This window comes from Stylophora pistillata, chromosome 1 (assembly GCF_964205215.1).
Source record: "Stylophora pistillata chromosome 1, jaStyPist1.2, whole genome shotgun sequence".
Classification (NCBI taxonomy): Eukaryota; Metazoa; Cnidaria; class Anthozoa; order Scleractinia; family Pocilloporidae; genus Stylophora; species Stylophora pistillata.
In genome coordinates this window covers 21,819,330-21,834,296 of record NC_142519.1, presented here as the reverse complement: position 1 = coordinate 21,834,296, position 14,967 = coordinate 21,819,330, and the positions used below count along the sequence as shown (strand labels likewise).

Genomic DNA, 14,967 nt, shown 5'->3' with positions numbered 1-14,967 from the left:
CTTTCCTCCATAATACACCTCGACTCGTCCCATATTTGGGGAAGGAGATCCCCGTAGCCTAACCAGCATTCCTGATGTAAAAGAATGAATTCAAATTCAAATGATATCGACGGTGAGGTACAGTCACTTTTATCTAAAGGTGACGCCGTTGATTCCGCTGTCGTATCAGGTTTTTATTTCTCCTACAGAAAGCGAAGAGGTGTCTTTCGTTCCTTTGTGGGAGAAAGACCCTTATTGAGAGAAGCCGGTTCTACTAAAATAATTCAAGCGGGACAGTAACCAACTCCTTTTAGGTATTTTATCATCCAACTATACCGAGATGTCCCCTACAATTGTAAAATCAAGCTGAACTGTAAGTCTCTAAGTCGATTGTGATTTTACGGTAACATTTTCAGAAATGAGGAGGTTACGCGTAAATTTCAACCGTATAGGAGGGTCGAACTTGAATTTACAATTCTAACTCTCGCCTTTGCATACCACTGGGGGTCACATAAGACTTAAAAGCTTTAAGGATTATGATTTCTGAGGCACTCGATAGAAACGCAATATATCATCTGTTTCATAAAATTATGGCATAAGCCAGTTCTGTGACTTTTGGTAAATAGTGCACAAGTATAACAATCCTCAGGCAAAAACCTATTTTATAAGCTATACAACAAAGTTTCCCGGACACCAAACTCACATTGAGCTCAGATACTGCTTGTGAATTCAACATATGCAATTTATGTGACTTCAATGTATGCAAATGCAATCTTTCGGCTCTTGAGTAATCAAGATGCCAATAAAAACTATTGCGAAAAATAAAAGTGACTCTCTTTACAAGGCGACTTTCAGAGAACAAGATTTAATCATTAGGTTGACTTAAGTGGCTCGTTGACACCCAACTTAAAATCGTGTTGCGCATAAACCTATAGAACTCCATTTTCAGTACCGGTATATACAGAGGCAAAGTAAAAGTTAAGAGGTACCGTGTCTGGTTTGTGATATTAAAACGCTAATCCTAAGTAAACATGGCTATCAAGTCTTCCACAAGTTGTATTCTCATGACTCGGCTTTTTGCCTTTTGTAGAAGAGTTTTACTTGGCAAAGTTGACGATTAGAGTTGGAGCAGTACGTAAACATTAACAGCACATAAACTTTACCATGCTCTTTAGGATAGCTGAAAAAAAAAAAAAAAAAAAAAAAAAAAAAAACGAAGCTACAGACCGCTTACCATTCGCGTGGGACAGATTCTTGCATATGACACTAGCAACGTTTCGCCGATTTTGTGTTTCAGACTTGTTACCAATGGCATCATGAGAGCAGCTCATTAAGTTAGCTTCACTTCCAAAGCATTGAAGATTAGTTATCCACACAGGACCGCTGACCGGCCCATACACACCATTTGCCAAAGCCACTTCTGCACCAGCTTGGTAACCAAGCTGGCGACACACCACTGTTGCGTCGTTTATATCCCAGTTTGTTCCACTGATTGCTCCCCAAATTTCTGCGTACAGCACCTCTACTCGACCAGCATTAGGAATTGAAGATCCTTGAAGGCGAATTGAAATATCTAAAACGAATTGATAACGTATAATCATCAGTGTATCGCCAGAAAATAAAATAAACAAGGCTATCAGGTTTAAAGAGACTGTTGTGCTACGTTTGCTTACACGGAAATCAATTAATTGGTTACCACAAGAATTTTAGATGACAAACGCAAATAAACCGCCTTGATTTTTACAGTTGATTTGTGGTGTAGGGAAGAAGATACAAGCAATCAATTTTGTCAACCTGACGCTCAACATGACCGAGCTGAAGAAGGCTGAAGAACTTTAAAAGACAGCCTAAGAGAAGGCTATCTCAATGTCATGTGACTGATTACATGACCTCACATCGTAGGAAATTAATTGTACAAAGTACCGCCTTTGAAAGTAGACATTGCCATATAAGAATATGATACCAAACCTTGTCTGTAAGACTGGTGGGTTGTAGACTTCGCTATTTTTTGGGACTCTGCCCCTAAACTATTAAGTATCCTGACACTGGCTGCTATTTTTAAAATAAATTGCATACAAGTAAATTGTTTCCGGCTCAGTGCTCGAAACATTTGGAAAGAGTTATTATTAGGCATTACTTCGATTACATTGACAACAGGCACGCTGCTAATTCTAATTGGCACATAGTAATTTGGTTATATCAACTAAGTTGAAATTGTAAATTGCCCACCGTAAAGAGTTAAAAAGCTGAAGTTTCGAGCGTTAACCCTTCGCTCTGACGAAGGGGTAACGCTCGAAACGTCAGCTTTTTAACTCTTTAGGGAAGGTACGTTTTTAATTGGGGGGGGGGTGGGCCGGGGCTTCGGAGGTGGGGGTCATTAGTAAATACTTTACAAATTGGGGAGGGTCAAACCTGTTTGATACGCAGCCGGGGGAGGGTCACATTTTTTTTTATTTGGCAAGGAAAAGACTACCCCATGTCGGTTAGTTGACTTCTAATTATTTCTTACCAAACACGAGAAGTGTATAGAAACCTAAAACTTATATATACAAGCAAAGCTACCAGTCTAAGTCAATCTACATCATTTTAAACAGATGTCGAAATATTATGTCAAAAAACTATCTTGTCCCAACTAACGTAAATTGTCTCTCTCGACCCGTGCCCGCTTTTGTCCATATTTTGACGTGGGTAATGTTTCCGCGCGGGGCTCTGACATAAAATTAGTGTCCGGTGACGATTCGTCACTTGAGCTACTCCATCTGATTGGCTTAGCCACTTTTCGGCAACTTTTGAGACTTTCGTCAACTTTTTAGAATTTTGGCAACTTTTAGAATTTTCGGCAACTTTGGGCTTTTTGAGGTTTTCTGCAGCCACTTTCTTCACGTTTTGAGCCACATTGGTCAGTTTTCGATAGACATTTATTCAATTTATTCTAAAATACAATAATTAGGGCCCCCACCATGGGTTGAGTTTTGTGATGCCTTATCACGAGGTCAGCGGTATCACGTTGCAAGTTTTCAAGATGGCGGACAATTACAGTGACTATTTGTTGATCAAGTGAAATGGAAAGAACCTCTGATATTATCACTGGACTTTCACAAATAAAGTTTTGATAAGAAGCAATGTGCGAAATTTTTATCTTTAACAACCAATAAGGTACGAAAAGCAGAAAAATGTTGGCAACTTTTCGGCAACTTTTTGGAAATTCAGCGACTTTTCGGCAACTTTTTGAAAAAAATAGTAACTTTTTGGCAATTTTTAGACACTTTTATCGGCAACTTTTTTGGGATTCATCGGCAACCTGTGGCTAGGCCTACCATCAGACCTCATGAAATCCTCGCATTCTCCACAAGCGCATTTCCTTCTTTCTATTCCTCGCACATCCTTGCCATTTTCAAGTTTTCACCGTGCAACGCCACGCAATTAACTGCTTTTTGCGCAGACACGGTTATGTGAGCAACACTTCCGGTCAGTTATTTTCACCTCCGGTTATTTTTGTCTTGGAGGAGGTTTGGGGGAGGGTCAGATCCTTTTGTTTAGGCATTTATGAAGGGTCATGCATTAATCCAATCTGGAAAGTGGGAGGGCCACGACTTTTTTGGCAAAAAAACTTCTAAAATACCCCGGCCCACCCCCTCCCCCAATAAAAAACGTACCTTCCCTTACAGTGGCCAATTTAACAATTTCAACTTAGTTGATATAACCAAGTTACCTTGTTATCCCCACCGACGCAGCACCACAGTTTCTTTAGAAACGTACCCCCTTTACTAATTGGAACATAGTTTGACGAATTTTGTAGTGACGCCTACCATCAAACAAACTAGTGTCTGGGAGTTATTAGGGTCCGAATCCCTTCTAAGCTTGAAGTTTTTTTTAACTTCTCTTTCCGAAATTTCTTCATTTGCGGTTCATCTGTGAAAAATCTTTGTTACTGATCCACGAGTCAGTAGAAGATTACTTTAATTTGTGTTAATAGTCAGTAGGAAATATTTAAGATTGAATCCAGATATCCAATCTCCTGAAAAGATAGACTTAAACAGCTCGTTGTGCAAAGTATTTTCCTTGAATGCCGGCTTCATTTGAAACCTGCGATAACCCTACAAATTGACCTGAGTAAGATATCCACGACCAAACTCACAAACAAGGTCTTAATTCTCATGGCTATAGAATTTTTAATTCATTAAGTTTGCTCCACTTTCTTAAATTGTGCACTTTTTATCATTGAAAAAGCGTGTGCAAAAAATGACTGAAAGTGAGTATGGAATAAATTATGGACCCCTTGAAATTTTAAACAGAAGATTATCCTCCGGTACTTACCGCGTACATCAGTATTGACTTCAGGGGTCTTGCATATCACACCTGCCTCACTGTTTCGATTGATATAAGTCTTAAGCCAGTCATTGTACTGACATTGTTTTAAAGTCTTTTCATTTCCTATGCAACGTACGTTAGACATCAAGACTGGTCCAGATCCTTCCCCAAATGGTGAATATTTTAAAGCCGTGACGACACCTGGGAAACCAAGTTGTCTACATACCACTTCAGCCTCTGTTCTATCCCAAGACGAAGATCCATCGATACGTCCCCAGACTCCATAAGAAAGAACCTCAACACGTCCAGCAAATGTCACGTTGGAACCAGTTAAACGGATGCCAACATCTGTTAAATTGGATGCAAGTTTTTCAGTCTATAAGCAAAACCTTACGATTCAATAATATCTCTCAAAAACAGCCGCTTGCTGGCTGCAATTAACCGTTCTCTCTACAGCTAGCGAGAGCTTTTTTCGATTGATTGATCTCCCTCGTTAGTCTCTAGCCCCATACTTAACTGGCCCCGGCTACTGGATGAGGCTCATTAGTATATTCCTCCAAAAAATTAAAGTACAGTAATACCCACCAGAATAGTGCAGCACAAGCCTCATGAACGTCAATGTTGACAAAGAGATCATCTTTTCTGACACTTAGAACTCTTGAGCTTGTGGTACCTAAAAGGAGAAACGTTTCATTCGCGTCAACTCATTTCAACAAAAAAGCGTATGATCCAGAAATGTGGTTTAATCAGACAGCAACGTAAACAGCCCACACAACATACTCTCATCAGTGACCTTGTGAGAGGATTCGGAAAATCTCAAACATTTATGATACCCTGTTCATTACGGGTTTTAGGATCATGATGTTGTCGTACATGAAACTCAGCGTCTACTACGAGCAATATGAGTAACTGATAAGGCTCCCGTTAAGACAAACTAGAACGGACATTTTGAATGTTAACAGGAGAAGAACAATATAATACGGTTTAGAGATTGTTACCTGTGGTTCAGTACTAGTGAAGTGTTGTTATTATGCATATTATGTTTGCCGTTGTTATTTTAAATTTGAAATATTTCACAGGAATAGTTAATTTGATCTATGATTGATCCAGGTGTTTCTTTTCCTTTTGTTATTCAGACAGACAGACATCTATATTTATACAGGATAGTCCCTTCAGTGTAGTAAACACTGGTTTCAACGGGGGTCCTGTTACCCACCCAACCCACCCCAGGGGAGGACATCCATCACACAGTAATCTCGTGCGTGGGAAATTAACGTCTCCTGCCCCTAACCCTGCAGGAGACGGGACCTCCATTTATTCGTCCCTATCCGAGAAGACTAGAATATCTAACCAATTCTTGATGTTAAAGAAAGGAAGCATATTCTTCTCAGTTAATTTTAAGACCCTGAGTGTTGGTCCGGCCGGTATTGAACTCTCGACCTCCCGCACAGCAGTCCGGCGCTCTCCCAATTGAGCTAACCAGGCGGCGGTACTTTCTTTTTTAGGAATTAGCATATATATATACTAATGTATATATTGTGGGAGGAAAAAGACAAGTAAACTACAAGTTCATCCTTACAAGCCTGTTTCGTGGTCGCCCACTCATCAGGGGATTTAATTATACTTCGCTCTACTTCTATGTATTGAGCACTGTTCTTCGAAAATCAAGTCACACTTTATATACTAATGTATTTTGTTTTCTCTCTCTGCTGTTGTAACCGTTTATTTGGACGTGATCGGAATAAAAGAAGCAGAAGTTTGTTTTAATCGTAGAAAAAACTTTAGGTTATGGGCCCGGGAGTACGTAAATGAAACATGGAGGAAAAGTTCTCGATCGACAAACTTAACGGGAGCAATTGGAACACTTAGAAATTTCAAATGAAACATTTACTGTTGGCGAAAGGATTATGGGGCTTGGTAGAAGGATCAGAAGTCCTCGCAGACGATGCGACTCCAACGGCGCAAACACCGTTTACCAATCGAGGCTACCAAAGGCGTTCGCGACAATTGCGTTGGCGTTTGATAGCGCTCAGCTTTACTTAATCACCTCAAGCGAAGAACCAAAGCAAGCGTGGGATGTGTTAAGGAAACATTTTGAACGAGAGACACTCGCGAACAAACTATTTTTAAAGAAGAAATATTTTCGTTCCGAGATGAAAGAAGGTACACCGGTGGAACAACATTTGAAGTTCATGAAAGATATCACCGATAAACTTGCGGCAATTGGAGCGCCCATTTCCGAAAAGGATCAAGTTGTGACTTTGTTAGGAAGTTTGCCGAGAAGTTTCGCGACCCTTGTCACTGCTATCGAAGCAAGAGTGGATGGAATTAGCCTGGATTATGTCCAGCAAGCACTTATTCACGAAGAAATGAAGCAATCTGAGCTATCCGGTCACTCGAATGAAGCTGAATCAGCGCTAACGGGGGCCTTCAGGAGAGATACGCCACGCGATCGGCCAACATGTTTTGTTTTGGATGTGGTGCTGCGGGTCATATTCGCCGTAATTGTCCAAGCGATCCGCCCCGTAAGCAGTTAACATGTTTCGAATGCGGTGATGTGGGTCATATTCGCCGTTATTGTCCCAAGAAATTTAAATGGCACAAAGCAAAAATAGTCAACAGCGACGAGCGCCGACCAAATAATTCTGACTTCGAAGGTGAAGACGTTTATGCTACTGCGTTTATGGCGTCTGTTGAGAGCGTGGAGGCTACAAACAAAAATTGTTGTCCATGGATTATCGACTCGGGCGCATCAAGTCATATGACGACAGAAAAGCATGTTTTAGTGAATTTTCAGGAAGTTGCCGAGCCTGAAAATGTCGCGCTGGGTGATGGCCGTGTCGTGAAAGCGTTGTGATCTGGGAGTGTACGAATGAATATGCTGTTTCAAGCAACCGAATCCAACAAAGCAGTCTTATGATGTCCTGTACGTGCCTAAAATCCCTTGCAACCTTTTTTCTGTAACAGCTGCAGTTTCTGAGGGCAACGCTGTAGATTTTCGTCCCCAAAAATGTTGTATTTGAGATGGTAATGGAAAGCTTCGTGGAATGGGATCACTGATTGATAAACTCTATCAACTAGACTGTCAAGTTGCAATCACTACGGACACTGCGTACGTCTCAGTTGTGTCATCTCAGGGTAGCGACTTATGGCATCCACGTCTTGGACACGTACACGAGCTACGCCTCAAGAAATGCGTGGAGAGTGAATCCGTACAAGGGATTAACATCAAGAAAATAACTGAACTGTCTTTCTGCGAAGGATGTTTGGCATGAAAGATGTGTAGAAAACCGTTTCCCGCAGTGGGAGAGATTCGCTCGACGCAAAGACTACAGCTGGTGCACAGTGATGTCTGCGGTCCTATGCACACGCCATCGATTGAAGGAGCAAAGTATTTTGTTACGTTTATTGATGATTACTCTAGGTGCTGCGCTGTACACTTCATGAAACACAAGTCAGAAGTGTTAGAGAAGTTAGTAGGATTTGAAACTTCCGTTACCAACCATGTCGGCAAGGCAATAGGAACTTTGCGAACGGATAATGGCGGCGAGTATTTGTCTACTGAATTACGGAACTATTTGAAGGAGAAAGGAATTAGACATGAGCTGACAGTGCCACACTCACCCCAACAGGATGGTGTAGCAGAAAGAATGAATCGGACTTTGGTCGAGTCTGCACGTTCGATGATCGCGCATGCGTCAGTAAGAACACGAAAAGCACCAGTCAGATATGGTTATGACAAATACGCAGACACGGCAATTCACTGCGTACACCATGTCGCCTATCATCTTTCTGGGATTGATGAACCTACATCTATACAAGAAGCAAGATCAGGTGATCACGCTGCAAAGTGGAAAGTCGCGACGGATTCAGAATACAATTCGCTGATTGAAAACAAGACATGGAGGTTGGTTGAATTACCTCCAGGTCGGAAAGCTGTTGGGTGCAAATGGGTGTTTAAACTGAAACACCCCTGCGACGGTACAGTGGAACGATTCAAGGGACGCCTAGTGGCCAAGGGTTACACCCAGAAATATGGTATTGACTATGATGAAACTTTTTCGCCTGTTGTTCGTTTCTCTTCAATACGTTGTCGGCTAGCGTTTGCAGTTCAGAATGATTTGCTGATTCACCAGATGAACGTAGAAACAGCCTTTCTCAACGGTAAACTTGATCAAGAAATTTACATGCAACAGCAGGAAGGATACGTGAAACCTGGGGAGGAGCATCTGGTATGCAAGCTAGAGAAATCGCTGTATGGTTTAAAGCAGTCTTCCCGTTGTTGGATCAAAGTTCTTCGGGAGTGCATTGAAAAGATTGGTTTTATTCAAGCCTCTGCAGATCCCTGCGTATTTACCAGAAAGGATGCACTGACTATTATTGGGATCCACGTTGACGATCTGATGATTTTAGCGAGAAACATCAAGGAGATGAGAAGTGTCAAGGACAGTCTAAAGCTGCAGTTTAAGATGAAAGGTATGGGAGAGCTGCATTACTATGTCGGGGTCTGTATCGTTTAAGATGTGAAGACAAGACAAGACAACTTTATTTAGCCAGGGTGGCCCGGTCAGCTGCGAGGCTGGTATCCTTAGGGGCCCTGGTTTCTATAAAATTTACATATACACATTTCCAATAAAATTACAAAGTTGAATAAAATTTGCTAAGATTAAAAGAGGAGATAAAATCAGATAAAATGTCATTTAAGAAGGCGTTTAAAATTTTCTAGAGAACTTACCTCTTTGATTTGCTTGGTAGTGAATTAAAGGCTAAACGTCCTGAATTTTTAAAAGTTCGCCCTCCAAGAACAAGATTTGTTATATTTGGGTGAATATTTCTCCTCTGCCTAGTGTTATAACTGTGTACGTCACTGTTAACTTTAAAATAGTTTTTTAAGTATGTAGGAACGAGATTCCGTAAACATTTATATACTAAGATACATTTGTGTATTTTTCGCAGTGTTTCTAAATCTGGCCAATTTACAATATTTCGGGCTGTCGTTGTACTTTTCTGACAGGTGACGATTTTCGCGGCTCGATTTTGTAATCGTTGCAGACTAGTGATGCTGCTCTCGGGTAGTTCACCCCAGGCTGTGTCTGCGCAGCTAAAAATTGGTTCAATAATGCATTTGTATACCGCTTGAGCTGCTGGTAGAGGGAGACTGGAGCGTATTCGTCTGAGGAGACTGAGACGTTTGGATACTTTCTTGTGAACATCTTCAGCATGTGCTTTCCATTTCAGTTTCTCATCGAGGGTAACGCCCAAGTATGTGAATTTACTGACCGTCTCTACATTGGTACCACTTATGATGATGTTAAAGTTTGCGACGGCTTCCTGCCTTTGTCTCTTCCCGAAAAGCATTCCCTTTGTTTTGTCTTTATTTCCATCCAAGTTACCACCCGTTCTAGGTCTTCTTGTAGGGCCTTCTTTATCTCCTTTGGGTTTGCACCTGAGCAATAGATGACTGTATCATCAGCATACATACTGATGTGCGTGTTTTTGAGACAGCTTGGCAGGTCATTGATGTGTATAACGAAAAGTAGTGGTCCCAGCAGGGATCCCTGTGGGGCACCATACTTAATGGGGAGGCTTGATGACAAGTCCTGTCCAAATCGTACTCGTCGTGTACGAGATCCTTGGTAGTTCTGGAACCATGTGAGACTTCTCCCTCTGACACCATAGTGCTCTAACTTCTGTAACAGACAGTTATGGTCAACTAGGTCGAAAGCCTTCTTTAGGTCAATGAAGACAGAGCCAGTCATTTATTGTTTATCCATGTGTTCCAAAATCTGATCAGTGAGATAAGTCACAGCAGTTTCAGTAGAATGTCCTTTTCGAATCCTGATTGGTACACTGACAGAACTTCGTTTGCTTCAAGAAATTTCACAAGCTGTACTTGGATTGCACGTTCAATAATCTTGGAGACCAGGGGGAACACGGATATTGGCCTGTAGTTACTTTCTTCGTTTCTTTTGCCGTTCTTGAATATAGGCGTAACTTTCGCTTCTTTGAGTTCTGGTGGAATTTCACCAGTTGAAATAGTCAAATTTATGATGTAAGTAATGGGTTTCGCTATTACAGGAGCCGCATCCTTTAAAAGTCTTACAGATATTCCATCTAGACCAGTGGTTTTCTTTGATTTAAGTCTCTTTAGTTCGTCACAGACAAACTTTTCGTTCACTTCTTCCATAGAAAAGTTTTTGTTTACTCTGGGTGTTTGTGGTTTTATGAAAGTGCTTAGTCGAAAACGTTCACACAGTTTGCCGGCGATGGAAGTGAAGAAATAATTGAACTTTGATGCAGACAAGCTGCTGGTTTTTGACGCATCGGCAGTTTTCTTGTTTGGCATGATTTCTTTCAGGGTTTTCCACATCGTTTTTGGATCTTGGGTTTCTGTTAAGCGAGAAGAATAATAATCCGATTTCGCTTTCTTCATTTTCTTGCTAACGGTGTTGCGTAAGCGCTTGTATTTGCTCCAGTGCAGTTCTTGATTTGTTTTGATCGCTTTTTTGTGATGGTAATCCCTTTCTATCATTAACTCTTTAATACTTGGTGTTAGCCATGGGACTGAAAACCCGCGAACTCTTCGCGTGGCAACAGGCGCGCGTTTGTCAGCAACTGACAAAAAAAGATCTTTGAAAACAATCCAAACTTCATTAAACGTTGGTTCCATTTCGAGCATAACCCATGGGATCTTATTTAAATCATCACTAAAGACTGCGGGATCGTAGTTTTTGTAATTTCTGCTCTGAATAATTTTCGGCGGAGGGCGCTTGATGTTGTGGAGTTTTCTGACTCCGAAGATAGCACAGTGATCAGAAAAGCCGACTGGAATAACACCACAGGTGTACAGTTCTGGTCTTGATGTTAGAAATAGGTCAATTAAAGTTCTGGTCTCCTCAGTTATTCGAGTGGGCTTTGTGATTATTTGTTTCAGATGAAAAGATTTTGAAAAATAAGCAAGTCTTCCTTCATCAAGGACACTATGTCGAAAAGATGCTCGAGAAGTTTGGGCAAACAGAAGCAAAAGCGGTGTCTACACCTGCTGATTTGAACGTCAAGCTGCAAAAGGAAGATGGTTTTAGCAGACCGGTTGATGTGACCTCGTATCAATCGATTGTAGGAAGTCTACTTTATGCTGCAATCGCAACTCGTCCAGACATCGCCCAAGCATTGGAAGTTGTGTCGAAGTTCTGTGCCAATCCGACACAAAATCATTTAACAGCAACAAAGCGAGTCCTCAGATATCTGAAAGCAACTGCATATCTTGGATTGAGTTACAAGAAATCTGCTGATGGAAATTTGATTGGTTACTCAGATGCAGATTGGGCGGGTGATATGGATGACCGTCATTCTACCTCAGGAAACGTGTTCTCACTGGCGTGTGGGGCAGTAAGTTGGCTAAGCAAAAAGCAGGCTACCGTCGCATTGTCGACAGCAGAAGCAGAGTATGTAGCACTCAGTACGGCAACTCAGGAAGCAATCTGGCTTCGAAGGTTATTGGCAGACATGGGAGAACCCCCAGAGGGACCAACTGAAATATATGAAGACAACCAAGGGGCTATTTCGATGGCTAAAAATCCCGTGGGCCATGCCAGGACAAAACATATCGATATACGTTACCACTTCGTTGGCGAAAGAGTACAGGACGGAGCGATCACCTTGAAATACATTGGCACAGACGAGATGATTGCTGACATCCTTACGAAACCTTTGCCTAAGCATCGCTTTGAGAAACTTGTTACTAAGCTAGGCATGAAGACTGTCAAATAAGCAACGTGGGAGTGTTGTTATTATGCATATTATGTTTGCCGTTGTTATTTTAAATTTGAAATATTTCACAGGAATAGTTAATTTGATCTATGATTGGTCCAGGTGTTTCTTTTCCTTTTCTTATTCAAACTTTTTGATGCCGCATTCAAACTCTGAACACGAATCTCCGAAGTTGCTAGAAAACGAAAACAAAACGTCTTCTCACGTACCTCGAGGGACAAAGATTTTCCCGGCAGCTTTGGTGTTCAAAAAAATAATTGCCTTGCTTTAAAAAGGTACGAGAAGAATTAACTATGATCCCACACACAATTACATGCAACAGGCAACAAACCTACCCAGGGTTATCAACGAAGCGTGTCTTTTGGACCTCTGGCAAATTAAAACACTCGTTTCTAGAGCTCACGCTTGCTTCCCAATAATCCTTTGCGGGTAACGGTGTTGTCGTGTCCCGCGCGCATTGGATGGGGAGGGATAGTGCCTTTAGGAACGAGGTTGAAAAGCATAAGCGATGCATGCAGAGAAAGCACTGCGTTTTCCCAATTTGTCACTCCTTAAAGATAGACATTATTTTTACAAGTAGTAACACGTGCAGATCCTTAGGGCCGTTCATTTAACAAAGTTTCTCCGTTGTTTAACAAAACCGCGCTCAAAGCCATTTTCAATTCAGCCGAACCTTTTACCTTAACATTTATTTCGGTGAACAGTGTCAGGATTGCCGAGAGCGTATTATGATGATGGTGGAACATTTGTTTGGTTATCTCAACCCTCTTATAGAGAGTTCCTGAGGCCCTAACTGTCTAACTTCTTTCATACTGGGGTATAAAGTACGAAATTCCTCTAAATAATTTGAGTCATGTTTCGTGATGTTCAAAACTACGCGAGTTGAAGGATGCGCAAAATATTAATTCGCTTACGAAAGAAAAAGCATACAAAAGAAACTGGAACAAAAATGTTTGAGGATGGAGAGGGTTTAAACAGTTCAGCAGTTAAATATATGCAAAATGTACAACCCGTGACGACACCTGGGAGACCAAGTTGTCTGCATACCACTTCAGCCTCTGCTCTACCCCAAGACGAAGATCCATCGATACGTCCCCAGACTCCATAAGAAAGAACCTCAACACGTCCAGCAAATGTCACATTGGAACCAGTTAAACGGATGCCAACATCTGTTAAATTGGAAAATTGGATGCAAGTTTTTCAGTCAGTGAGCAGAAACTTACGATTCAATGTTATCTCTCAAAAAAACAGAGGTAAAACAATCTGTGACACGTGTACTAGCTGGCCACTAGCTGGCTGCAATACTGGAATTACCCGTCCTCTCTAAAGTTAGCGAGTGCTTTTTTCGGTCAATTGTTCACTCTCGTCAGTGTCTAACCCATTACTTAACTGGCCCTGACTACAGGGTGGATGAGAAGGGAGATACAGCAGCCTTCCTCCTCCACTAGGCAAGAATATTTGGAAATGATCGAGAAAAAGCCTCAAGATTCAAACAGAAACAAAGAGAAAGTTCCATAATGACACTGTTGGCGTAATTTTAAAAAGATATTTAGCTGCCAGGTTTATTTTCAGTGTATCGATGTGTGTGTATATATACGTACATATGCATATGTATCTTTAACAAATATAATCAAATGTTGCTTAATAATCTAAACGGCTATTAAAAGCAGTTGGATTCGTCAAATGTCTCTAGGGTGATCTATTTCCGTCCGGAAAGTTTTTTCAGCATTTTTCCAAATGGTTCAAGCTCATTAGAATATTTCTCCAAAATTAAAGCAATACCCACCAGAATAGTACAGCAAAAGCCTCATGAACGTCAATGCTGACAACGAGATCATCTTTTCTGACACTTACAACTCTTGAGTTTGTGGCGCTAAAAGGAGAAACGTATCGTTCGTGTCGTCTTATTCAGACGAAAAAAGCGTGTGATGCAGAAAACAACATTGGATTAATGAGACAGCAAAGTAAACAGCCCACATAAGATACTCTCAAAACCGTGCTAGTGAAAGAAAATTCCCAAACATTTTGATTCCCTGTTCATTACCGGCTGGTTTCAGGATCATGATATTGTCGTATTATAACGTAGAATTTACTACCAGCAATATGAGTAACTGATAAACCTTCATCTACGACAAACTAGAACGGAGATTTTGAATTTTAACTGGAGACGAGAGAAAAATACTGTTTACCGATTGTTTTATGTGGTTCAGTGCGAGTGAAAGAAATGTCACAAGAAGGCATCTTCCATGATTTCATGAGAAATGACCATGGCCAAGACATCGAGAAGATAACCTCCGTCATTTATTACAGCGAAAAATATGGAAACCTGTAACGCTTGGCGGATCTATTATTTCGCGAGGTCAAGAACAACTACTTTGACATGAAATCGAATAACATTGTGACAAGAAAAGTGAAATCTCATAGCAAAGCCTTGTAAAAAGAATATTAGCAAAAATAGGCAGTGTAAGTCAGTCACTTAGTTTGATTCCCTGTGTCTGGATTTGAATTGGCCACCACGAAGAGTAAGGGAGTGCGGGCATTGGGGTTTATTTAAAACCGCGAAACCGTAGAAAATATCATCCAAAGCTGAAAAACCGAAAAGAAATTTGATCGTAAACGAAAACCGGATGCAAAACCGTCAAAGCCGATAAATTTTCACATCCCAGTTATCAAAACCCTAATCGATCCGATGCAGTGGTGACCAGTGAGGTCTACAGAGGTTCCGCGCTATTCGAGATCGCTAGAGGCGCCTAAATGTTGCTTAGATCGAAGAGATACTAGAACCCAAACACGAAAAACCGAAAACCAACTCAGATACCAAGTCTGGAAATCCATTAATATTATTTATAAAAACCGAAATTGAATCATATGACAAATGCTTACTAAATATATATTTAACGCCTCTAT

At 41.0% G+C, this 14,967-nt stretch overlaps 1 protein-coding gene across 2 annotated transcripts in view; it reads right to left on the bottom strand.

The window, feature by feature from the left end:
* The window catches only part of LOC111344880 (scavenger receptor cysteine-rich domain-containing protein DMBT1-like), a 25,760-nt gene extending 11,813 nt beyond the window's left edge, over positions 1-13,947 (bottom strand). The window contains exons 1-5 of one of the 2 annotated variants that reach the window (XM_088744185.1): positions 12,270-12,416; positions 4,876-4,963; positions 4,297-4,638; positions 1,214-1,552; positions 1-71 (exon numbers count right to left, since the gene is read on the bottom strand). The exon at positions 1-71 is cut by the window's left edge and continues 253 nt beyond it. In XM_088744185.1, coding sequence (XP_088600311.1) covers positions 1-71; positions 1,214-1,552; positions 4,297-4,638; positions 4,876-4,927 — 804 coding nt within the window. In that variant the 5' untranslated portion in view covers positions 4,928-4,963; positions 12,270-12,416. Of the gene's footprint in view, positions 72-1,213; positions 1,553-4,296; positions 4,639-4,875; positions 4,964-12,269; positions 12,417-13,846 lie in introns of those variants that run through there. The other variant, XM_088744186.1, reaches the window with a different exon arrangement.
* Positions 13,948-14,967: the final 1,020 nt, after the last annotated feature.